A 23878-nucleotide genomic window follows, 5' to 3' on the forward strand; every position below is an offset into this window, starting at 1 on the left:
GGGGGGCAGCCCAGGGCCGGGAGAGCAGGGGTCTGTGGGGCAGGACACAGGGGCACTGGCAGAGCTGTGTGGGGCAGCCCAGGACTGGGAGATCAGCGGCTGCGGTGGAGATTGAGGTGCACTACCCTGAAGGGCACTAACAGGGGCTCAGCTCACCCCACGTCGCCTTCTTGGCAGCCGCTGTCTCCCGGGGAAGCCCTGGGGCCGAGCTGTCCCTTTAAGAGCCGCCCTCAGGGGAGGCGCCTGGCGCTGCAGGCTCCCGGCTCTTCCTGGTCCAGGCGGCGGCGGCGGACGGCCAGGGGCGCCCGAAGTTTGTGGCAGGTGGGGCCGGGGGGCGCATGGCGCTGGTCACCGTCCGCAGGTCCCCGGCCGGTAGCGGCCACGGCTTCCCCACCGGCCGCAAGGTGAGTGCCTGCTCCGGCCCAGCCGAGACCCTTGCCAGGACCCATCCGTGCCCCAACCGGGACCTTTGCCAAGACCTCCCTAGGGCCTCCTGCCCGGCCCCAGCTGGACTCCCGAGCCGGACTCCCCTTTCCCTGACCCAGTCCCTGTCCCAGCTGGGCTCCCCCTCCTCCCTTCCCATCCTCTCCGTGCCTCGGCGCTAGTTCCTGCGCCGGCTTTGGGGCTGTCTCTGCTCCCTGCTGAGCTCCATGGCTGGGGGAAGGAAGCTTGTGGAGTGGTTAGTGCCCTGCAGCGCTGGCTGTGGGGGTGTGCCCCACTGCTCCAGCCCCAGCTTGTCCCAGCAGGGGGCGCTGTAGGGAGCAGGGTGGGAGTGCTGGCGAGGGGAGAGCTCCCGCTACTCCAGCCCCAGCCTCTCCCAGCAGAGGGCGCTGTAGTGCACGTCAAGAGAGCTGCCATTACACCTGGGTGCCCAGTGCCTGTGGCTGGCTCTAATTCCCCTTGTGCAGCCTGCGCTGCCCTGTGGTTTATCGGGCACTGGTACTGACTTGTCATTAAGTTTCACAAACGGACACTTCCTTCGGAGGCTGCTTCCCCTTCAGTTAGTGTCTTGCAGTCTGCAAAGTCATGCTGAGTGCAGTGGGATCTGGGGCCCCAGCGCCTGGGTTCACCCCCCAGTGCCCCTCCAGCGGGATCCACACCCCAGGCACTAGCACTAGGGTTCACCCCCCAGTGCCCCTCCAGCGGGATCCACACCCCAGGCACTAGCACTAGGATTCACCCCCCAGTGCCCCTCCAGCGGGATCCACACCCCAGGCACTAGCACTAGGATTCACCCCCCAGTGCCCCTCCAGCGGGATCCACACTCCAGGCACTAGCACTAGGATTCACCCCCCAGTGCCCCTCCAGCGGGATCCACACCCCAGGCACTAGCGCTAGGATTCACCCCCCAGTGCCCCTCCAGCGGGATCCACACCCCAGGCACTAGCGCTAGGATTCACCCCCCAGTGCCCCTCCAGCGGGATCCACACCCCAGGCACTAGCACTAGGATTCACCCCCCAGTGCCCCTCCAGCGGGATCCACACCCCAGGCACTAGCACTAGGATTCACCCCCCAGTGCCCCTCCAGCGGGATCCACACCCCAGGCACTAGCACTAGGATTCACTCCCCAGTCTCCCTCCAGCGGGATCCACACCCCAGGCACTAGCACTAGGATTCACCCCCCAGTCTCCCTCCAGCGGGATCCACACCCCAGGCACTAGCACTAGGATTCACCCCCCAGTCTCCCTCCAGCGGGATCCACACCCCAGGCACTAGCACTAGGATTCACCCCCCAGTCTCCCTCCAGCGGGATCCACACCCCAGGCACTAGCACTAGGATTCACCCCCCAGTGCCCCTCCAGCGGGATCCACACCCCAGGCACTAGCACTAGGCTTCATACTCCCAGCTCCCCCCCAGCAGGATCCATGCCCAGGGGCACTAGTGCCAGGATTCACACTCCCAGTTTCCCCGTGTACAGCAGTCTCCCGACTGCGTGGGCTTGTGAGTGTCGTGTTTGGTTGCACGCGCTCTTGCTGGGAGCTGCCGCTCAGGAAGGGCCGGGATGCTGTTAATTTTATTTTCCACACTAAAAAATGTCAGAGGAAATTGTTGCTGGGCTGCGAGTCCCGTTCCGGCTCTCAGGACGGAACAAAAAGGTCCTGATACGTAGGCTGAGGCCATGGATGGTGCCCGAAAGGGCTCATGGCCCAGTCGATGCTCTAAATAGATGGGAGGCGTCGGGGTGACGCCTGTCCCGAATGCGGTCATTTCCCCGTTGCAGCCTGACCGTGGGTGGCAAACCCCAGCCAAGATCAAGGAACTCCAGCTTCCTGTGCCAGCGACTGTGACCTCGAGCGAGTGCCTTGCAGGCTGCAGGGATACGCAGTACCTTCAGGCACCATTGGAGTAGAGGGCCCAGGGTGCAGGAGTCCCTGACTCTGCTGCCAAGCCTGGCTCCTCTGTAACATCAGCCACACTCCCCTGCTGTCCCTTCAGCTCTCTGTGCCCACTCCTGGGAGGGGCAGGAGTCAGGTGACCCCTGCAGGCTGCCAGAGCTGAGCAGGAATCCTCCTGCAGGATGCTTCTTGGACACAGGGGGGTGCTGCACTGAGGGCAGGGTTCTCTCCTATCCTGTCTGCTCCCCCCTGCTAGGGCTGCTATCTCTGCTTTGTCTGCAGCTCCCCCCCAGGCTGCTCCTTCCCCAATTACATGCTCCCAGGAGCCCTTCCTCATTGGCTCTCTGGGCATCCCTGGCTCCCCTTGCTCTGTTGCTGGGGGTGGGGGCTTGAAACATACACCCCTAGGGAGAAATGGCCAGTAAGGGTGGGTGAACCAGGCCACTGTTTCAGACTCCCAGCAACGCTGCTGTTCCATTTACATCCTTCACAAAGTATTTTTGCTGGGGAATTTCTCTGGTTGTTTAAAGGAAAGTATTCGAGAATGAGATATGGGGACTGTGATCCTCCCCTGACTCCAGCTTCTTGTTTTTAGGTCTGGGGCACTAAGGGTGACACAATACAAGGTCACCATCTCTGAACTGAGAGCTCTGCTGGCAGAATGTGAGAACCCTTCGGCACCACCGGGGCCCCTGGCAGGGTGATCAGTGGGCCGGCTCCTATTCAGACATCTGCTGGCACTAGCTGCTGCCCAGCACTGCTGCTCAGGAATCTCCCTGGGGCCCTGCAGTGCCAACTTGTTCCCGGGGGTCCTGAGGTGCCGCTCACATCCCACAGGGCCGGAGGAGCTGCCCCATCCTTGTGCCTTGCTCTGGACCTGCCCCGCCTGTGCTGGCGCTTGGGGGATGGTACATCCTCATCTCTGGCCCCAGCTGGGTGCCATGGGGTCATGCCCCATATGCCCACCCCCTGCTGGGGAGCAAGTCCTGCACCCAGCCTGGGGCTGATCTATCTGTCTGTGGTTCTTTTGCAGGATGAAGAGGTTTCCAGGAGGAGCCAGCTGCAGCGACGGTGAGGTGCCACCCCCATAAACTCCCCCCCCAGCCAAAGGGGAGCTGGTTTCCAACCCGCCCCCCTCCACCTGCTTCCTGGTCCTTGGCGGGAGATGGAAGGCAGGCAAGGTGGTCCCACCATGGAGGAGCAATGACCGTGCACCCTGCTGTTTGGAAGGAGGAAGTGGTGCTGGGATTCCCATGCTGGGCCCTCCCTGTTGCATTTGAAGTCCCTGCCCTATAGCTGCTGGATAGGAGAAGGGACTCTGCCCCATATTGGCCCCCCAAGCATGTGGGCTGCTGAGGGGGAGGGTGCTCCTATCAATCCTCCACCCTGCTGACTTTTGAATCCTGCCCCCATTAATCACCTTTGCATCTGCTCAGAGCCCCAGGGTGAAACTAACCTGTCCCTGGAGAGTTTTACCTCTGTCCCCTGCGGGCATCTGATCATCTGCTCTGAAATTGGCCAGGGGCTTGTTAGTGGCCAAGCTCTGAGCAGCTGCTGAGGCACAGGAGCCGCCTGCCCACAGACTCAGGCAGACGCCTCACGTCTGGGAGGTTGTCTTCACAGCCCTAAGGGTTAGCGACTCAGTTCTTTTTCTCAGTGGAAGCTGGCGTGCTCAAATTTGACAGAGTGGGTCCCTCCCCTCCCCCAGGGCTGGCTTCCCTTGTAGTTGCAGGATGTTCCTCTGTCTCATATCTATGTCCCCTCTCCCGCCCAGCCACAGCTTCGTCATGGTCAAAGGGGCTGCCCTGCTCCTGCCGGAAGAGGAAAAGCTGGAGACGGTGCAAGAAGCCCCACCCTCTCCGGACCAAATGCAAAGCCAGCAGGAGCAGCACCTGCAGCTGATGATGGGGCTGCTGCGGCAAGAGGATGCCATCCGCCTGGTGAGACAGGGAATGGCTGGCCCACAATGGCTCCCAGGAGAGAACAGACCGGGGGCGGAAACAATGGGACAGGGGGCGGAGATGAGTGAGGCGGACAGTCGCCACATCAGATCATCAAACCACTGGGTTCATCCAGCTCAGGATCAACCCTTCCCTTCACCTCCCTCCCTGCCAGCCTGCCCCATATCAGCCCGATGGGCCCATCCAGTCCATCATTTCCCCACTGTGCCCCAGATCAGCCCCATGGGTCCATCCAGTTCCGCATCTCCCCCCCTACCCCAGATCAGCTCCATGGGTCTATCCAGTCCAGTATCTCCCCACTGTGCCGCAGATCAGCCCCATGGGTCCATCTAGTCCAGCATCTCCCCCTCCCCCCCCCCGCCCCAGATTAGCTCTATGGGACCATCCAGTCCAGCATCTTCCCGCCATCACCCCCTACCCCAGATTAGCCCAATAGGCCGATCCAGCCCCCCAGGCTCCAGTGCTGCAGGAGCAGCTATCTCAGTGTACCCACAATGCATTGCTCCCACCCCACCTTGTCCTGGCGCCTCCATTCAGGGGGCCTAGGTTCCCAGCCCGTGCCCTGGGCGGGGTGGGTGAGAACAGCTTGGAGCAGCCTAGTGGATTTGATCTTGGTGCTCAAGGGGGAAGCAACAACTGTAGCTGGGGAAGGGAAGGGGCAGACTGCGCCCCCCATACCTGTGTCTCCCTGCACTCCTACTGCCCCTCAACTGAGCCCTGTTACTCACTGCCCCGCCCCCTCCCTTCTCTCCACTCCCAGCTGCAGCTGCCCCTCCCCATCCTGATTGCACCAGCCCAGTTCCTGCAGCGCCCCCTCCCCCCCATCCCACTCCCCACAGCCCTGCGTGCACAGACTCCCTCCCGGGAAGGCTGGCTCAGGGTTGCAGTCCATCCATTGCATGAGCATTATTCATTGTTTGCAATCCCAGGCCTGGTCCCTCCTTCCCCCCTCTTCCCCGTCCCTGGCTCTGGCCCAGCCTGATTGGAGAATTGTTAACCACTCCAGCGCGTGGGCTGCTCCACCCACTGGCTGGGTACAGGATGTCATGCCAGGTTGGAGAGAGTGGGGCTGGGTAGTGCAGGCTCTTTCCCCTCCCTGGTGTCACAGTGCCCCTTGCTGGGGAGGGCATGACTAGTCCGTGCAGACTCCTCCCCCTCTCTGGTGTCACAGCGCCCTCTGCTGGGGAGGGGCAGGTGGGGTGCTGTCTGCGTGCAGTGTGGAGGTTGTTGGGGGAGGGGATCCCTGCCTGTGGAATCTCATTTCTGAGCAGCCAGTTCCCCATTTATGGATGCAGGGCTCTTGCTCTCGCCTCCTGGGCTGGCAGCCAGAGCCAGCTGCACAGTCCAGCCCAGGGGACTCTGCAGGGAGCTTCCCAGGGTTGCTCAGAGCTTCCCTTGCTTGCAAGGTTGAGTCATGCTGCCTATGCCCCCAGGGGCCCCCCAGCCCTGAGAGCTGTGTGTGGATCACTGACCCCCCCAGAGCAGAACAGAGACCCCGGGGTTCATCTCTTAACATCTCCCTTACAGAGCCCTGACACTGAGCTGGGAAACCACTGCCCAACCCCACCCTCTCCAGCAGGGTATGCTGGGAAATTGGGGAGGAGCCTGCACTGCCCAGCCCTGCCCTCCCCAGCAGGGGGTGCTGGGAAATTGGGGAGGAGCCTGCACTGCCCAGCCCTGCCCTCCCAGCAGGGGGTGCTGGGAAATTGGGGAGTGGGAGGAGCCTGCACTGTCCACGCTACCCTCCCCAGTGAGGGTGCTGGGAAATTGGGAAGGGGGAGGCACCTTCACTGCCCAGCCCTGCCCTCCCCAGCAGGGGGCGCTGAGACACCAAGGAGGGGGCGGAGCCTACACTGCCTAGCCCCGCCTTCCCCAGCAGAGGGCACTGTGACACAGAGGCAGGGGCATACTGGGGCACCGGGAGTTCACATGGAGAGGAAGGTCTCAGTCTGCCTCTGGCTTTGTCTTCAGGCCGTGCGGCTGGAGTCAACCCGGCCCCACCGGATCCGGTACCTGCTGCTCGTGTCAACAGAGGAGCTGGAGGGCAAGAACGAGACGGTCCTTCTGGGCGTGGACTTTCCTGAAGAGGGGTGAGGAGATGGGGGGGCACAGTGAGGAGCGGGGAGGAATGGGGGATGCAAGGGGTGTGTTGGCGAGTGAGGCATGGGGAGGGGGAGCACAGAGGAGAGCAGGAATTAGGACAGGAGGAGCAGGACTGAGGAGTGGGGGGGGTTCATGCCCCACAACCTGTGGGAGGAGCTGCCTGAACCCTGAGCTCTCAGCACCAGAGTGGCCAAATTCTTTGCTCTGCCCTTGGGCTGCCCCCCAGCCCCAGAGCAGAACCCTGGACAGGAGCAGGGAGCTGGAGTCTGTGGGGTCCTTGTTCCAAGTCTGTAACCTCCCCCACGCCCCAGTGGGGACCCCTACACTCCCTCCCCCATGCTGTGTGCTCTGACCCCTCTCTCTGCCCCTAGGTCGGCCAGATGCACCCTGGGGATGGTGCTGCCCCTCTGGAGCGACACCCAGGTCTTCCTCGACGGGGATGGGTAAGAGACCTCAATTGTCTGTGCTACCCCCAAGGGGAGATCTCCTGTGCGGGGATGGGGGGGAAGAGAGGGAAATTCTGCCTTATGTCCAATCAGGACTGTGTTTCGCCACACACACTGCCCCCAGCAAGAGCCTGTCCTGCCCTCTGCTGGGCAGAGATGGTAGTACAGGCTCCAGACTTGTTGCCTGAACTGCTGCCTGGCACACAGCTCCCCTCCTCTCTCCGAACAGGGTCGTGGGGCTCTGAGAGCCATGCCAGCTCCCACAGCAGCACCACCAGCCATGGCCCACGCAAGGTGCTCAGGGTCCCGTGCGCTCTGCAGGGGCAGCTGCATCTTAACCAGCCATCACCAGCCTAGTCAGCAGTGAGAAATTTTACCAAAATGTTGCCTAATGTAGGAAACTTTAATGGGCCATCCTTAGGTTTCAGAGTCAACATCACAAATTGATACACATTTGTACCACTCCCAGCTGTTGCTCTGAGCTGCCTGCATATTCAGACAGATGCCACTGTGGTGATCTAAGGAATAACAATACTTGGCTTCTATCTAGGGTTTTTCATCAGTAAATCTCAAAGCACTAGACAAAGAAAGTCAGGATCATTAGCACCATTTTATAGATGAGAAAACTGAGGCACAGAGCGGGGAAGTGACTTGCCCAAGATCACCCAGCAGGCCAGTAGCCAAGCCGGAAGTAGAACCCAGGTTTTCTGAGTCCTTGGCCAGTGCTCTACCCACTAGCCTCACAGACCTCCTTAAACAGGAGGCATTTATTAAAGGAAACAGCTACAGCCTTCTGTCTTTCAGCTTGAGTCCCAGCTTTGAATCCTTTGTTTACCAGGGTCCTTGCACAATTTGGAGCTCTTTAATGCACATTGTGACCTCTGGTGGTTGTATGAAGTACTGCAAGGCCCAGATGTCACTTTTTCTAATGGAAGCTGAGAGTCTGTGTGGGGAGGGGCTTCTCAAATGGGCAGGGCTTGGTTTGTGGGCGGAGGTTGGGAGAATACCAACACACTCTCCTCCCTCTGCAAATGGCTCATGTGGATCAGGGATGCTGGTGCTGCTGTATGGAGCAGAGAGAGCCCAGCTTGACTCTCAGATCCCAGACACTGCAACCCGCCCCACCTCTGCTCATGCATGTGATCTGACTTGCAGGGAGCTGCTGGGTTGGTACTAGGGTGACCAGATGTCCCGATTTTATAGGGACAGTCCCGATTTTTGGGTCTTTTTCTTTCTATTACCCCCCATCCCCATCCCGATTTTTCACATTTGCTGTCTGGTCACCCTAAATGGCACTGCGCATTCACTGAGCCCCTCAATCCAACCCTGTGTGTTAAGGGTGAATGTCCTCCTTCTCTCCTGCATCCAGCCCCCTCTCCCTGCCCAACCCCCCTGTGAAATCCCTGCCTTCCTCTCTCTGTCTCTAGGGGCTTCAGTGTGACGTCCTGGGGGCAGACACGCATCTTCAAACCCATCTCTGTGCAGACCATGTGGTGAGTGACCCCCATACTGCCTGTCAAGTGCAGCTGGTGGGAGCTGTGGGATTATGCGGGGGATGGACTATCACTGTGGCTGGGACCCACTAGAACAAGGGTTTAGGGACAGAGTTGGAGAGATGGGATTTGGGCTGGACTGTGAGCTTTCCATTTGTTCCCCCCCATCAGACTTGGAAAGCAGGGGATATCTGTGGGGATAGCCCCAGGGAGGAGGTGTCATGGCTGCAGAAAGTAGAGGGATACCTCTGGGGTTTCCTTTGAGGGAGTTGTCATGGCCGCTGGGGTGGAGATATGGTGGCCATGGGAGGAGGAGGGATATCTGAGGGGATTGCCCTGGGGTGGAGGTATGGTGGCCATGGGAGGCAGTGGGACAGCTGTGGGGATCTTACACCCCCTCCCCCCCCCTGCCCGTGTATCCCTGCGCCAAAGCCCTGCAGTCAATGGAATAGGGTGTCAAGGCTGATTCCCCACTCTGGCACTTTGAGTGCAGAAAGTGGGGGCCCGCAAGGATTCTAAAAATTAATACTTGCCACTCCAGGCTGGTATTAAACTCCCAAACAGTTAAACAGTTTCGCTCTGACCTTGGATGGGTAGATGCTGCCACCACCCAACTGCAAAAAACCCCTTGGGACCCAGGAAGGCTCATTTGGGAATTCCTTCCTGTGGGATACCCTCAAGCCCTTTAACACACACTCACGGAGCACCCACGGAGTCAGTGCCTATGGGTTGAGGTATGATTTGATGCTTTTTCATACCTGGTATTAAAGCTGCGTACAGCATTGCTGCTCTGTGTCTCCACTCTTTCCCAGAGAACCACATAGGGTGACCAGATGTCCTGATTTTATAGGGACAGTCCCAATTTTGGGTCTTTTTCTTATATAGGCTCCTATTACCCCCACCCCCATCCTGATTTTTCACACTTGCTGTCTGGTCACCCTAGAACCAGAACAGACACAAAGGGAAGTTTTTTCTCCATTTTAAAAAGTTCTAGCCCTCCCATTGGCTCTTTTGGTCAGGTGCCCACTCCTTTCCTTTTATCTGTGGGCTTGTTAACCCTTTACAGGTAAACCAAGTAAAGAATAACTACTAACAGGGATTTTGTAGCTAACTGGTTGGCTGGGTGTCCACAAAAGGGAGCTGCACCCCCCTGCCCCCCGCTCATTTATCACACAGGGACTGTTATAGTAAAGTAGTTCTAGTGCAGATGCCCTGTTCCCAGGCACTAGCCAAGCAGCAGGGGAGCAGGTGGGGTGCCATATGGGGAGACAGCCCCCCTCCCCCCGCCAGTCCCTGTGGGCAGGGGTCAGTGCCTCGCTCTTGTTGTGTCTCCAATCTGACATCCATCTGCCTGTCTGCTCCCCTCCCCCAGGTCAGTGCTGCAGGTACTGCACAAGGCGTGCAATGAAGCCGTCCAAAACAACTACTTCCCTGGGGGCAGCGCGCTGGGCTGGGCTGAGTGGTACCAGCGCACCATAGCCTCAGAGCAGAGCTGCATCAACGAGTGGCTGGCCATGTCCGACCTGGAGTCCGTGCGGCCTGACTCCCCTGCCCTCTTCTCTGACCGGTCAGTACCAGGCTGGGAGCGCCATGGGCGGGGATGGGGAGGATTGGCACAGGGTGGGGGATTGGGGGGCTCCCCCACCAGCTTCATTCAGCGAGCCACACATGTACCCGTCCCCCTGGGGCATCACCCACCTCAGCAGCCAGTGAGGATCTGACAGGGCAGGGCTCCACGTAAGAGCCTCGAATGCTGGATGCCGACTGGCTGGAAGAGAACTCCCACCCCCTTGCTGGAGCACCAGATTCGAATCCTCCCTGGAACCTGCAAATTGGTTGGATCTAAGCCAAAGTGGGGCAGGGTCTGGGGGCAGAATGTGGGAGCCCTGTGGACTTTGACACCCCACCTTTTCCTGTGCCCCAGGCCAACGGAACGTGAGCTTATGGAGCGGAAGATCCGGGCCAAACTGCGTGAGCTGATGGCCACGGCTGATCTGGAGAGCATCACCTCCAAGGAGGTGGGGTGTATGGGGAGGAGGGAGAGGCAGAGGAGGCGGGTCAGGGTGGAAGATGGGGATGGGCATGCATTTGTGGGTAAAGGCGGGCCTGGAAAGCGATTGGCTGGGAAGACGGGAGGGAAAAAGGGGCAGGATGTATGGGTTAGGGGGAAGTGGGAGTAACAGCCAACCTCACCTCCCCCCCCCCCCCCCGGGGCCAGAGTGGGATCTTCCCTCTGATGGTCTGTTCCCCTTGCAGATCCGCACAGAGCTGGAGCGCCGCACTAGCTGCAGCCTGAAGGAGTACAAGGAGTTCATTGACAACGAGATGCTGCTCATCATGGCCCAGATGGACCGTCCCTCCAAGATCTTTGACCACCTGTACCTAGTGAGGAGCTGCCGGGGGCTGGGGAAAGCTCTGTCCTGGCCTCTTCCAGGAGGGGCCACTGCAGGGAGTGGAGCAGAAGTGCAGGCTGTGGGGAGAGCTATCAGCTACTCCAGTTCTGGCCTCTCCCAGCAGGGGGCACTGTGGGAAGTGGGGCAGAAGCACTGGTTGTTGGGGGAGCTCCCAGCTACTCCAGTCCCATCCTCTCCCAGCAGGGGGCGCTCTTGCAGTTACTCAGGGCTGGATGTGGCCCTCTGGGGGTAGGACTTTTCTTGAGAAGGCGCTAAGGGAGCAGCTGCAGTTGCTGCCCCAGATTTCCCCATTCGTCCATTCACTCTGCTGTCCCCCTCTCTGCCTGTCTCTAGGGCTCCGAGTGGAACGCAGCCAACCTGGAGGAGCTGCAGCGCAACAGGTGTGTGCTCCGGCCCTGGGGGAGGGTTGGGGGAAGATTCCCCACCTAGCCTGTGTTGACCCAGGGCAACTTTCCATCGCCCTGCAGTGGCCAGATGGTGTAGAGAGATTAGTGAGTCTGCTGCTGCTCCTAGGGCAGGATCTGTCCCAGCAACCATCCTGACCAGGGTGCATACTGAAACACCGGAGCCCAAGTGCTGGGGGAAGGGCAGCTTGGAGCGACCCTGTCCCTGCCTGCCTATTGTTCTCCAGGCTGCAAGGGGCTGTCTGAGCTGAGTTTGAATCCTGCCTCCTGCACTGCCTCACCATCCTGCTTGGTGCTCCTAGTGGGGGCAGGGCAGCTTGTCTCCAAGGCTACCTGCTGGGATGGGCACTGGAAGTAGGGTATTTCGGGCTATGGTAGTACTGGGGAGCCCCCAGCACCTCCCTGACTCCTCCTCTGTATCAGAATCAGCCACATCCTCAATGTGACCCGGGAAATCGACAACTTCTTCCCGGCACATTTCACCTACCTGAATGTGCGGCTCTATGACGAAGAGGCCTCCCAGCTGCTGCCCTACTGGAAGGAGACATATCACTTCATCTCAGCTGTCCGGTAAGTGGGAGGCTTTGGGGGGGGAATCTCACATGTGCTGATAACCGGGCGAATCACCCCACCTGTCCCCAGGGAGCTGCTGCCCCATCAGCTCCACACACCCTGGCCTCCGTCACTGGAGCTAAATGAGATCCCGAGGTGGTAGCGGCATTGGTCCTTTGTCCTCTCTGTGGCTGCACTGTGGGCTGCAGCCTCTAGGTGGCGACATAAGCTGCCTCTTGCAGAGTGTATTACAAAAGGAGTGAGTGTGGGGGAGACATGTCCAAAGACATGCATGGGAAGGATCATATGTAACCTGGATCACTTGTGGGCACTGGAAAAGGGAGCGTGGAGGGCATCTCTGAGATAATCATCATAGCTAATCATGCCAAAACCGCAGCCATGACCTGGTGGTGTCTCTTATCTCAAATACTTCCTCAAGAGGGCGGGGGCAGCATTCAGGTGTTTGCCTAGGCTCTCCACGTTCACATCTGGGCCATTCCTCAGCTTCCACTTGATCGTATTGTCACCTGTCTCTGCCACCTGTCTCTGCCACCCCGGCTCTCACTTGATTTAGAATACATCTGTGTGTGACAGAGCGGATATTTTCTGTAGTATTTTTACGAGCCCTATGTGTGCCTCAGTTTCCCCTATATCTTGCATGGCGACCTGGTGGGGGGGAAAAGGATTAAGTTTACTCTCAGTGAAGGCTGAGACATAGGGGTGTGTGTGTGTGTGTGTTTGTTCGTATGGCCTACCTGTCAGAGCGGACTGAATGGGTCGTTAAAAAAGACTGGCAGAACATCTGAGAAGACAATGGAAAGCCCACTCTCCAGGACAAGGAGAGAAGCTGAGCAGAGAGCCCATCTCCAGAACAAAGGACTGGGAGGTGTGGGAGGCTGCTGGAAGAAGCTTGGAGCTCTCACCTCGGAACTGACTAAGGAAAGAAGTCAGAGAGAGACAGCGAGCCTGAAAGTGAAGTTCGCCACGACGCCACAGCGTGGCTGGGATCTGGGTTGACCACAGTAGATCAAGTTTCAACCTTCTTTTCTCTGCGCCAACCTAAGGCCTTCCTCGGCTGGGTCGCAGCTGACTAATAAACCTGATTGTTCTGCCCACGCTGTTTGGTGTCACTGCAAATGCTGGATGAGGTGCATTAATCCCTGAAGAGAGGATGAGTCTCTACCAGGAGTCTCTCTCAGCTGGCCTCACTGAAGAGAGCTTTCGGTGTAAAGCAGGAGGGCTGGAGCCCCAGAGATACAGGCCCAGGAGGCCACATGGCCTGCCCTGTGCAGGAAGACCACTTGGGCACCTGGCACCCCAAGAGACTGTTCAAATTTGGGGGTGTTGCACCGCCCCTGGGGAGTCGCAATGCAGAATTTTCATTCAAGGTTGTGCCCGGAGGGAGTGGCTCTGAAGGAATCAAGTTCTCCTGCTTCTTTGTTACTCTGGAGCTTGCCACAGAGGTATTTGGGGTAAGGGATTTTCAGAGACAAAGCTCTTTTGGGACTTCAGCCTCCTGGATGTTGGAATGTGTCCGTGCAGTGGGTATCTGGGATCCTGCACCTGTTCTGGTCTCTCCTTTCTACCTCACTGACGGTGGCGCAGTCCCTGCAAGGCAGTATAGCTACAGTTTAAAAGTGCCTGTGATGATCCTGTGGGATTGATTGACTTCAGTAACAATTTTGTGTGCATAACTCGTGCTGGACCAAACATGACGCAGTACTCTGGAGCTAGGGCAAGACTGCTTAGCTGGTATGTTTTGGGGTCAGCTCCCCTTTTATGTGGGTCAGTTTTTGGAGTACGCAATTCCTGGAATTCACTTTCTTTTTCAGCTTCTTGATGTGCTCTTTGAGTGACAGCGTTCTGTCTAATGTGACCCTTAGGTACACTGGATATTCATAGAGCTCACGTGTACCTGCCCACGATAGTTTTGCTTGGCCTGATCAGGGCCGGCTTTAGGAAGGGTGAGGCCCGATTCGAATACCTGGCGGTGGTCCGGGTCTTCAGTGGCACTTCAGTGGTGGGTCCTTCACTCACTCTGGGTCTTCTGCGGCACTGAAGGACCCGCCGTCGAAATGCCACCGAAGACCTGGAGCGAGTGAAGGGCTCTCCGCCGACGTGCCGCCGAAGACCCGGACCGCCGCCAGGTGAGTAAAAAAATTAAAAAGGTGCTTAAATTAGGCACTCTTCTTTAGGGCGCGGGGCCCGATTTGGGGGAATCGGCCTAAAGCCGGCCCTGGGCCTGACGGTGTTTCAGGTGGAAGGTGTAAGCTGGTGTCTTGCTAGGGCTGGCATTCAGGATCCATGTGTGATAGTATTCTCCAAGTACACTCAAGGAGCCAGTTAGAATGTCCTCCAATCTTTCCAATTGGGTAATGACGCAAAGATCATCTGCCTAAATGAATCTTCACACATCGGGAATTCCAGTTGGTCATTTGTGTAGACATAAACCAGAAAGGGTGACGCCACGGAACCTTGGGGCAAGCCGTTCCACTGAGTACGACATCAACTTTTCTGACCATCTATCACGACAATAAAAGGTCATTTTTTGAGCAGGGAGATGACTTGGGCCGCCTTGCTACTTCAGTAGAAGCACATGATAGTTCACAGGGTTATAAGCAACCGACAGGTCAACAGCACAACTTCTGTAATTTTACAGGCTTCGAAGCCATCTTCGATGTATTGAGTTAGGTTTACAACTGGGCCACAGGCAGGAAGGTCCTGGGCATTGTCATCAGTCAACTGGCCTTCTACTGCTGGCGCTATTCCATCTGCTATCCTCAGTTCGTATAGCTTGTAGGGCAGGGGTGGGTAAACTTTTTGGCCCGAAGGCCACATCTGGGAATAGAAATTGTATGGCAGGCCATGAATGCTCACAAAATTGGGGTTGGGGTGTGGGATGGGGTGAGGGCTCTGGTTGGGGGTGTGGGCTTTGGGGTGGGGCCAGAAATGAGGAGTTCAGTGTGCGGGAGGGGTTCCAGGCTGGGGCGGGGGAGTGGGGTGCTGGGGGGGTGAGGAAGCTGGCTGGGGGTTTGGGCTCTGGGGTGGGGCTGGGGATGAAGGGTTTGGGGTGCAGGAGGGTGCTCTGGGCTGGGATCAAGGGGATTGGAGGGTGGGAGAGGGATCTGGGCTGAGGCAGGGGATTGGGGCGTGGGGAAAGGCTCGGTTTCAGGCTCTGGACAGTGCTTATCTCAAGCAGTTCTCGGAAGCAGCGGCATGTCCCATCCGGCTCCTATGCGGAGGTGCAGCCAGGTGGCTCTGCACGTTGCCCCGTCCACAGGAATCGCTCCTGCAGCTCCCATTGGAGCACCAGAGGGGGCCATTGGAACGCATAGGAGCCGGAGGGGGGCCATGCCACTGCTTCCAGGAGCCGCGTGGAGCAGCCCCCAACCCTGCTCCTCGGCCAGAATGGGGCAAGCCCCAGACCCCGCTCCCCAGCAGGAGCTCAAGGGCCGGCTTAAAATGGCTGTCGGGTCAGACCCAGCCTGCGGGCTATAGTTTGCCCACCCCTGTTGTAGGGTAAGCAGAATAAGGCTATTGAGTAGTAATGTTACAGAGTTTAGGGTCTTTATGTGGTTTGAATAGTGCGACCACTTTGGCCTGGCTCCACAGCCTGGGTACCTCCATGCAGGAATCAAAGAAGTCAAGCAGCCATTTCTGTGCTCCCTCCCTGAAGCAGGTGTGCTGGAAAACAGTGGGCCAGGGGGCCATGGCCCCATCAGTTTTTATTGGCTGTAAGGGTGAGCGATGGGGGGCGGGATCTTGGGAGGAAGAGGTAGCACGAGGACAGAGGCTCAGGAAGAAGGGGCGGCACGGCAGGACAGGGCTAAGAGTTAATTCGATCTCCCAGAATCCAGCTGCCTCTCCATGTTCCAGTGTTTTTGTGGCTGTTTCAGCTCTGGGTGTCGGAGCTGCTCATTGCGGACTTTGCTGTCTCCTACTTGACTTGTTCCATTCGGCACGTGGCTGTGTGGGCGGGTTTATGGGTTGCAATGTGTCGTTGGGTGATTGCGGCAGTGCACTTTGGTTGTAGTCCATGGGGGTCAGCTCGCGAATGGTGGCCTGTGCTTTTTTGCTGTCAGGGCAAAGTTTGTTGCCAGAGGGATCCAGGTCAAACAGGTCTGAATTTCTCCTGTATTGCTGGTTTGTCTGTTCTGAAGCCCTGGTACAGATAGTGTCCGATGTCCCTGGGATGCTTCCCGGCGGTACCCAGGATTGTGCAGCTAACTACCACCTGCCCTTAGCATGAAAGAGCCTTGTCTGCGCCTGCCAGAGATCAGCTCCCTGACTCCACTGGCAACACAATCGTCCCCCTCTCAGCCTGAGCAGACACCACTATCCATCTGCAGATGAGCGACAGGCACATTCCAACCCCCGAGTCAGGGCCAACTCCAGGCACCAGCTTCTCAAGCAGGTGCTTGGTGTGGCCGCTCGGGAGAGGGGCGGCACGTCCAGGTATTCGGCAGCAATTCAGCGGACAGTCCCTCACTCTGCCTGGGAGTGAAGGACCTCCCGCCGAATTGCCGCCGCAGATCGCGATTGCGGCTTTTTTTTTTTGTTTTTTTGTTTTTTTTGTTTTGGCTGCTTGGGGCGGCCAAAACCCTGGAGCCGGCCCTGCCCCGAGCGTCCCCCTGGAGCATCCAGCCCCTGCTCACTGGACACTCGCAGTATGTACCGATCCGTTGTTCATTTGGGACCATGCCCCTCAGCTTCCCACTTACATCTCAGCTCACTGCACTGTGATACGTTTATAGGGAAAACAAGGATAAGGTTATTTATCAAAGAAAAGAGACTGAAATAACAGCAAGTACTTAGAAGCTCTGGAAGCAGCTGGTTACCTCTAAAACAAAATCATAACCTGCCTTCTAGAGCTTACACACCGTCCTGTCTCAAAGAGGCTTAGCTCACCCAGGGTCATTCTCCCAGCTATTAACCAGGCCAGCTGTCGCCTCCATAAGACAAGCTGCCTCACAACTTGTGCTCTAGGTGAAGGAATATTGATGTCTCTCTGCATTCTCCCCATATACCACACTAATTCTTTGATCTTAGTCAGAACCTGTCCGCCTTCCTGCCGGGTGTTGCTTCCTGTAGACATTATGAGCTCTTGTCGCCCTCATGGTTTTGATTAGCTGGTGGCTCCATACGCAGATTGATTTATATTGTAAGCCACACACGACACAATGGTCAGCCAGGGAGAGAGAGAAGCATTTCCTACCCCCTGCCTGAACAGAACCTGTTCCTTCCCTTCATAACTTACATACCTGACAGAACAAGAAGCAATGGTCTCAAGTTGCAGTGGGGGAGTCTAGGTTGGATATTAGGAAACACTATTTCACTAGGAGGGTGGTGAAGCACTGGAATGGGTTACCTAGGGAGGTGGTGGAATCTCCATCCTTAAGAGGTTTTTAAGGACTGGCTTGACAAAGCCCTGGCTGGGATGATTTAGTTGGAGTTGGTCCTGCTTTGAGCAGGGGGTTAGACTAGATGACCTTCTGAGGTCTCTTCCAACCCTAATATTCTATGATTCTACCTTAAGAATGCAGTGTTCAGTAGATACATCCATACATCTCACCATGATTAGGGCAACCAGCAAATTACTGGTTGTTGGTAGAGGCCTCACGTGCCTCCCTTCGGTTCACTATTATGTAGACGTTAGACCCAGGGGATACCTGTAAAACCCTATGTCCGTTTATGCCCTCTGCCAGTTGGCACCAAAGGGTCTCCAGGTCGCAGTTCCCCAGGGATGTGCTTTTGGGCAGTCTTCCACATCAGGAGACAAATTCTCCCCAGCACTCACATGTCGGAGTGATACTACTAATGGATTTATCCGCTTCCAAGGTAAAGCAGCTGCTCTGTAGGTGAATCTCGGCCGGTACTTAGCTTTCCAGGATTGTACCACAGCCTCTGTTGTCACTTGCGCCGGCCCATGCTGCGATCTTGGGCTCACTGCTGTGAGCTCCCTTCTGGAGTTGTCTGCAGACAGCTGGGAAGGGGAGGTGAAGAAGGTGCACTGAGCCCCTTGTGCCTGCCTCACCAGCCCGTATCCCCCAGCAGGGCCCAGAACTTGCGGGTGTTGGTGCACTGCAAGATGGGCGTAAGCCGTTCAGCCTCCACGGTGATTGCCTACGCCATGAAGGAGTACGGCTGGGCGCTGGAGCGGGCCTACCGGCATGTGCAGGAGCAACGCCCCATCGTGCACCCCAACCCCAGCTTCATGAAGCAGCTGGAGTTCTACCAGGGCATCTTGGACGCCAGGTAACTGCAAGGAGGGGGAGAAGCCTTCACTGCCTAGCCTTGACCCCCAGCAGGGGTTCTGTGACATCGGGGAGGGGGAGGAAACTGCCCAGCCCAGCCTTCCCCAGCATGGGTTGTTGTGACAACCCCAGTGCCTCATGTTCAGCTCAGTGTATCTCTGCACAGCCGGCACAGCAGCCTGTGGGAGCAGAAGGCAGGAGACAGCCAATGGGAGGACACGGTGAACGGGAGTGACACTGGCAGCGACCAATCGGAAAGCGAGGGGAGCCTGTGCCAGGAGATACTGAGTTCAGAGGAGGAGCCAGGGCGGCAGGAGGAGGAGCCAGTCACGACGCCCCAGTATTGTTTCCGGCCCCTGCGGGAGCCCCCCGAGGAGCCAGCCCAGCCCCAGGCCCCGGCAGGGGGCGAAGGACCCCAGATCTGGGTGCAGGAGGCAGAGGAGCCGGGGGCCTCAGATGACTCAGGGGCTGAGGAGGTCCGGGGGCACCTGGCTGTGCTGCAGGTGCCAGAGACACCCAGGACACCGCGCGACCGGCGCATCAACCTCTACGCCGTGATGAGGAGCATCAGCGAGATGGACAGCCCTGATGCCACCACCCCACTGGGGGGTGCTGCTGAGGGGGAGGTGAGTGGCACAGCCAGGGGGCATCATGGGGGAGGGGGAAGCCCGAGCTGGTGGGATCCAGGGGTATGGGAAGGTGCTATGCAGCCAGGGCCGTCCCTAGCTATTTTGGTGCCCTACGCGGGGGGGGCTGTGTGGGGCCCCGCCCCAGGCTTCCGTGAGGGGGGGGCTGACCACTTCCTGCAGGAAGTGGTGTGACCCAGCCCAGCTTGCTCTGCTCCCCTGGTTCACAGGCTTGGGGATTAGGGGCATAGACGCCAACTTTCTCGGCGCCAGTGGGTGCCCATGTCCCCCACCCCAACTCCACCCCATCCCTGCCCCCATTCCAACCACATCCACAAAGTCTCTGCCCTAACTCCGCCTCCTCCCTGCCCCATTGGATCTCTTCCCCCAGCATGCAGCATTCTACCTCCTCTCCCCTCCCTCCATGCCCCGCGAATCAGCTGTGTCGCGGTGCAAGTGCTGGGAGGGAGGAGAAGCAGGAAACAGCAGCATGCTAACGGAGGAGGCGGAGGCGGAGGTGAGCAGGGGGTGGGGCGGGGCCACAGGGAGCTGCCGGTGGGTGCTGAGCACCCACCATTTTTTTTTCCATGGGTGCTCCAGCCCCGGAGCACCCCCGGAGTCGGCGTCTATGGTCAGGGGGGAACCAACCCCCAGCACTCGCCAGCAGTGTGGCTGGGAGCCGGGGAGCAGAGCAGGCTAGGGCTGGGTTGCTCTACTTACCGGTGAGTGCAGGGAGCCCGACCGCTTCTGAAGTCCTCAGGGGAAGGGGCGGAGCAGGGGTGGGAAGAGGCAGGGCTGATGCAGCACGCAGCTGCGCAGGGCACCAGGAAATTTGATGCCCCAAATTTCCTGGTGCCCTACGCAGCTGCGTACTTTGTGTATGGGTAAGGACGGCCATGTACGCAGCTAGAGGTGGGGCCCATGTGTGGGGCAGGAGGGGAGGGATTGGGGCCCAGCAGAGAGAGAGCCTGAGTCTATCAGTGCCCCGAGCAAACCTGTTCTCTGCTCGCCTCCTTTCCTCTTTCCTGCAGGTGTTTGCTGCCTCAGAGCGCGAGTCCCCTGTGGAGTGCCCCCCCCCGGAACCTGCAGCCTCACTATCACCCCCACAGGACCAGGAGGAGCCGGGGGCAGCCGTGCCAGGCTCCAAGGCCAAGCAGCACCCACCGCAGGCCCCAACAGACAAGACAGGCAAGCGACGGGGCCAGCAGCGCAGCCGCCAGGTCCCCCGAAGCCATGCCCAGCCGTGCAAGCAGATCTCCTACCACCCGGCACCAGGCAAGGTGCACAAGGCTGTGAAGCACGTGGAGGGCCCCAGCCCCAGGGCCCCGCCTCCACGCCGGGCTCGTGCCATGGAGCACCGCTACTCTGTGGCCCAGCTCATGGATGCCGCCCTGGTGCTCAGCCGCACCAGAGAGTTCGAGGAGCGGCTGGAGACAGCTGGCTGGGAAAGACCCCCCAGGGAGGAGCCTGCTAGCCTCCCGCCCCCATCACAGGAGCCCCAGACTAGAGGAGGCACCCTCCCCCCATCACGACCCAGGAGGATGGTGCGGCAGGCCAGCGTGGACCTAGAGCCTGGCTCGGGGTGAGATTCCACCCCCGTAGCCTTGCCTCTGACTGTGGCTCTGCCCCCATAGCCCAGGGTACTGCCATGGATGGTGCTAGGGCCCAGCAGCTGCCCTATGCCAACGTCTGGGGGCAGGGCATTTGATATCGGGGGCCTCAGTGCAGATCACCCTTGGGGGGTGGGGCCTGAGTGCTGCTGGGGGCAGGGCCAATGGAAGGGATGGACTCTATGGTGGGAAAAGCCCCTCCCCCAAGTATGCATCCTCTCCACCCCCTGCAGACCTGGAGGAAGGATGGAACATGCTCCCGTGGGGATTGCTCTGTCTGCCCTTCACACTGCACAGCCCCATGCTGCCCTGAGGCTCCTGCCCTGCAGCTGAGCAGGTGTTACTGGGGGAGGATCGGGGGCATGATGCCCTCTGTTGTCCCTCCCCACTAGCCCTTTGCTTTTGTGCCATTGAGCACTGCTTTGGTCAGTTGGGTCAAAGGATGCCAACCCCATCACTGTGACTGAGGAGAGAGTGGGTGAACCCCTCCTCCCCTTCCCCAGCTCTGCACACATAGACACCATGCCATATCTCTCTGTGCCAGCCTCACTCCGCCTGTAAATAAAGAGTTAATTCACTTTGCAGGTGGCTCTGGGCTCCTCCCTTCCCTGGGGTCCCCAGGCCCACGGGGGAGATGGGCTCCTGTGCCCTCTGCTGCCTCAGGATGGGACAGGAAGCAAGGAGCAGTCACCTAAGCCAAAGCCCTGGAAGGTGGGGTCTGTGACCCAGCCACCCAGGGGAGAACTAGGGAAAGGTGCTGGCTCAACAGCCCTGTGATCTGTGATCCCTGATGCCCCACAGATCAGGGGCACTGGTGGTTCCCCTGTCCCTGCCAGTCGATTCCCACCCCACCCCTGGGGGACAGAGGGGCTCTTGGACTCCTCCTCAGATTGAACTTAAAGCAATTTACACACATGAGTGCTGGCTCCAAAGAGGGAAACTGAGGGCGGGAAAGCCTTGCCCGCCTGCCGTGGCTGAGATGAGAACACAGGCTCCCGACTCATGTGCTCTGACCATTAGCCCTCTCCTGCTCCAGAATGAATCGGCTCAAACCCAGGAAATGCAGCATGAAGGGGACACTTCCCTGTGCAGCCCCCCATCCTTCCCTCTGCCCCACAATGGAAGCACAATGACTAACCCCTCCTTGGTCTTTGCCAGGGAGATCTCTGCCAGCTTGCAGCAAGTCCCCACCTGCATCGATGGGCCCGGGGTATGAACACAGCCCAGATCTTGCTGGGGGGCAGGGATAGTGCAGTTTGGCTCAGGGAGGTTCTGCCTGTTGGGGTCTCTGTGGGGCAGCACTATTGCTGGGTGAGCGATGCCATGGTGGGAGCTGGGTGCATTAATGAATTATGCTTGTTCCCTGAGAACTGGCCCTCCCTAGTTGGTATCAGTGCCTGCTTAGCCCCACAGCCCAGGGGGTGTGGCCAGAGTGCACAGCAGCTCAGCTGGGCTCTGCTTCCTAAAGGGAGCAGAGTGTAACTTAGAGCAGCCCCAAGGCCACCTGGCCACCGACGCAGGGAGCACAAAGGTGGCTTGTAACATAGGGGTAGCCATGTTAGTCTGGATCTGTAAAAAGCAACAGAGAGACCTGTTCACCCACGAAAGCTTATGCTCCAATACATCTGTTAGTCTTAAAGGTGGCTTAAAGCCCTGTCCCAGGCACAGGAATGGATGAGCTGAGTCATGGCCTGAGGAGGTTTGAACATCCCCTGTCTATCATAGAATCATAGAATATCAGGGGTGGAAGGGACCTCAGGAGGTCATCTAGTCCAACCCCCTGCTCAAAGCCAGTCCAGTCTCAATCCCCTGATGCCTCTCCCATCCACCACCAGGTTCTGTGTCCATCACCAGAGCGTCTGGCCCTAATAGCTCATCCCTCTGCCATTCAGGCCAATCTCCTCATCAGAAAGGGGGGCACAAGGTAATTAGTGCCCCTGCCCCCCCAAACCCTCTGGTGCCTCCCAGGCTATGACTCAGCATGGAACCAGCTCTCACAGGGCAATGAATTGGGCTGAAATCAGAGGGCAGGAGTGATGGATCCACAAGATCTGGGCTATGCCCCAGCTTTTAAACTGTCCCAGAGGACCCCTTTCAGTGTGCCAGTCCCCCGAGGGGGCTCACTGTTCCTCCAGGGCTGGCCACACGGCCTCAGCGCCTCCAAAACAGAGCCACTGGACTCCAGCCCTCCTGCTTTGAGCCGTGAGCTCTGCCCCATGAGTCCAACTGAGCCAGATGCCTGGTCAGAGCTATTCATTCTCTCCAGGGCCCTGGGCACCACAGCCAGTGTCTGCAGGGACACCAGGCTGCCTTTTCCAACCATTAGGCTGCTGGCACACAGCACGGGGAGTCCTGAGGGACAAAGGTTAAGACATCATCCATCCTGGCCAAGCTGGTGCTCCACCCAGCCAGCCTGCTGTGGAATCCATGGTTGGCTCTCTCCCTCTGTGTGTGTGTCAGGCCCACATGAGAGCTGCTGAGTCTCCAACAGGTCAGCGGGTCCCAGTGCCATTGTCCTGCAGAGCCATGCTGAGTTCACGTCTTCCCCATTGTTAGATGGCAGTCGTGCAGCCCTGGGGGTCCCCGTTGTCTTTCTAGGCCCTCTGTAGATAGGGGTCGCTTTCAGCCAGGCCTTATCGACCCTGCATTCCAGCCTGGCCTGGTTATGTGACATGAACCCCTCGTGGCTCCTGCTCCACCCCAGTCACTGTCAGGCAATCCATTCATAAAGCCACTGCAGGAAATTCCCACTCCATCCCAGCAGGGAGCCGGGTACCTTGGCCTGGGCAGGCTGGCTGATGCAGGCAGTTGCCTCCCTCAGGGACACCAGCTGTCTGGCTTGGGTTTCTGCAGCTGGCTGGGAGTTTTCTGCCAAGCCTGGTTTTCAACAGAAAATTGGATTTTCCCAATTGGGAGCGAGGAGGCACCTAAATACCTTTGGGGAAGCAGAGTCAGGCACGGATCTCTGCCCCTAACCTGTTCCTTCTGCATTCAGGGACGCTGCCTCAGCTGCTCCTGTCTCTGCACCGGAGCGTAGCAGCTGGAAAAGTCAGGCTGGCCAGATGACTGTGCCTTTCCAGAGTGCAGCCACACTGACAGATGGGAACAGGCCCATCATGTGCAACAAGGCATTACTAATATAATAATAATAAATGGAGATATACCTATCTCATAGAGCTGGAAGGCACCCTGAAAGGTCATGGAGTCCAGCCCCCCACCTTCACTAGCAGGACCAATTTTGCCCCAGATCTCTAAGTAGTCCCCTCAAGGACTGAGCTCACAACCCTAGGTTTAGCAGGCCAATGCTCAAACCACTGAGTTATCCCTTCCCCCTCACAATTACTAGCAGCCATGTTTGCCAGCTGGGATAATCAAGGCACAGAGAGGCAGGGGGTAGGCGCTCTAGCTTTGGGTTGCATATTGCTGCCCCTCACTGGGGTATCTGAGCCTGCTCTTGCTTTGAGAACAGATCACCAGACTGGAGCTGAAAAGACCTGGGTTTTTATTCCTGGCTCTGCCTCGGTAAGTGAGCTTGGGCAAATCACTTCCCTCCTGTATGCCTCCATGTCTTGTCTATTTAATCTGTAAGCTCTGTGTGGCAGGGGCCATCTCTATCCGTGCATACAGCACAGTGGGATCTTGGGCCATGCCTGGAGTGCCTAGGGTCTATAGTAATA

General features: G+C 58.3%; 1 protein-coding gene across 3 annotated transcripts; it reads left to right on the forward strand.

Moving 5' to 3' along the window:
* The first annotated feature begins 271 nt into the window (after positions 1-271).
* On the forward strand, positions 272-20783 carry SSH3 (slingshot protein phosphatase 3). Of its 3 annotated transcripts, none has more exons than XM_054027740.1 (14): positions 272-404; positions 3372-3409; positions 4113-4278; positions 6271-6389; positions 6774-6845; positions 8276-8341; positions 9714-9908; positions 10266-10359; positions 10598-10726; positions 11089-11135; positions 11583-11729; positions 17763-17966; positions 18132-18591; positions 19623-20783. In XM_054027740.1, exons 1-14 carry the CDS (start codon positions 339-341, stop codon positions 20175-20177), a joined length of 2358 nt encoding a protein of 785 aa, XP_053883715.1. In that variant the 5' UTR covers positions 272-338; the 3' UTR covers positions 20178-20783. The 3 variants fall into 3 exon arrangements, with proteins under 3 accessions (XP_053883715.1, XP_053883716.1, XP_053883717.1); XM_054027741.1 differs by having other exon boundaries at positions 17766-17966; XM_054027742.1 differs by lacking the exon at positions 272-404 and adding an exon at positions 2863-3001.
* Positions 20784-23878: the final 3095 nt, after the last annotated feature.

This window comes from Malaclemys terrapin, chromosome 4 (assembly GCF_027887155.1).
Source record: "Malaclemys terrapin pileata isolate rMalTer1 chromosome 4, rMalTer1.hap1, whole genome shotgun sequence".
Taxonomy (NCBI): domain Eukaryota; kingdom Metazoa; phylum Chordata; order Testudines; family Emydidae; genus Malaclemys; species Malaclemys terrapin.

Coding starts and splice junctions, on each gene's coding strand:
- SSH3 (XM_054027740.1), top strand. CDS start 339: ATGGCGCTGGTCACCGTCCGCAGGTCCCCGGCCGGTAGCGGCCACGGC. Junction 10,727..11,088: donor TCTTTGACCACCTGTACCTA/GTGAGGAGCTGC, acceptor GCCTGTCTCTAG/GGCTCCGAGTGGAACGCAGC. Junction 17,967..18,131: donor CAGGGCATCTTGGACGCCAG/GTAACTGCAAGG, acceptor ATCTCTGCACAG/CCGGCACAGCAGCCTGTGGG.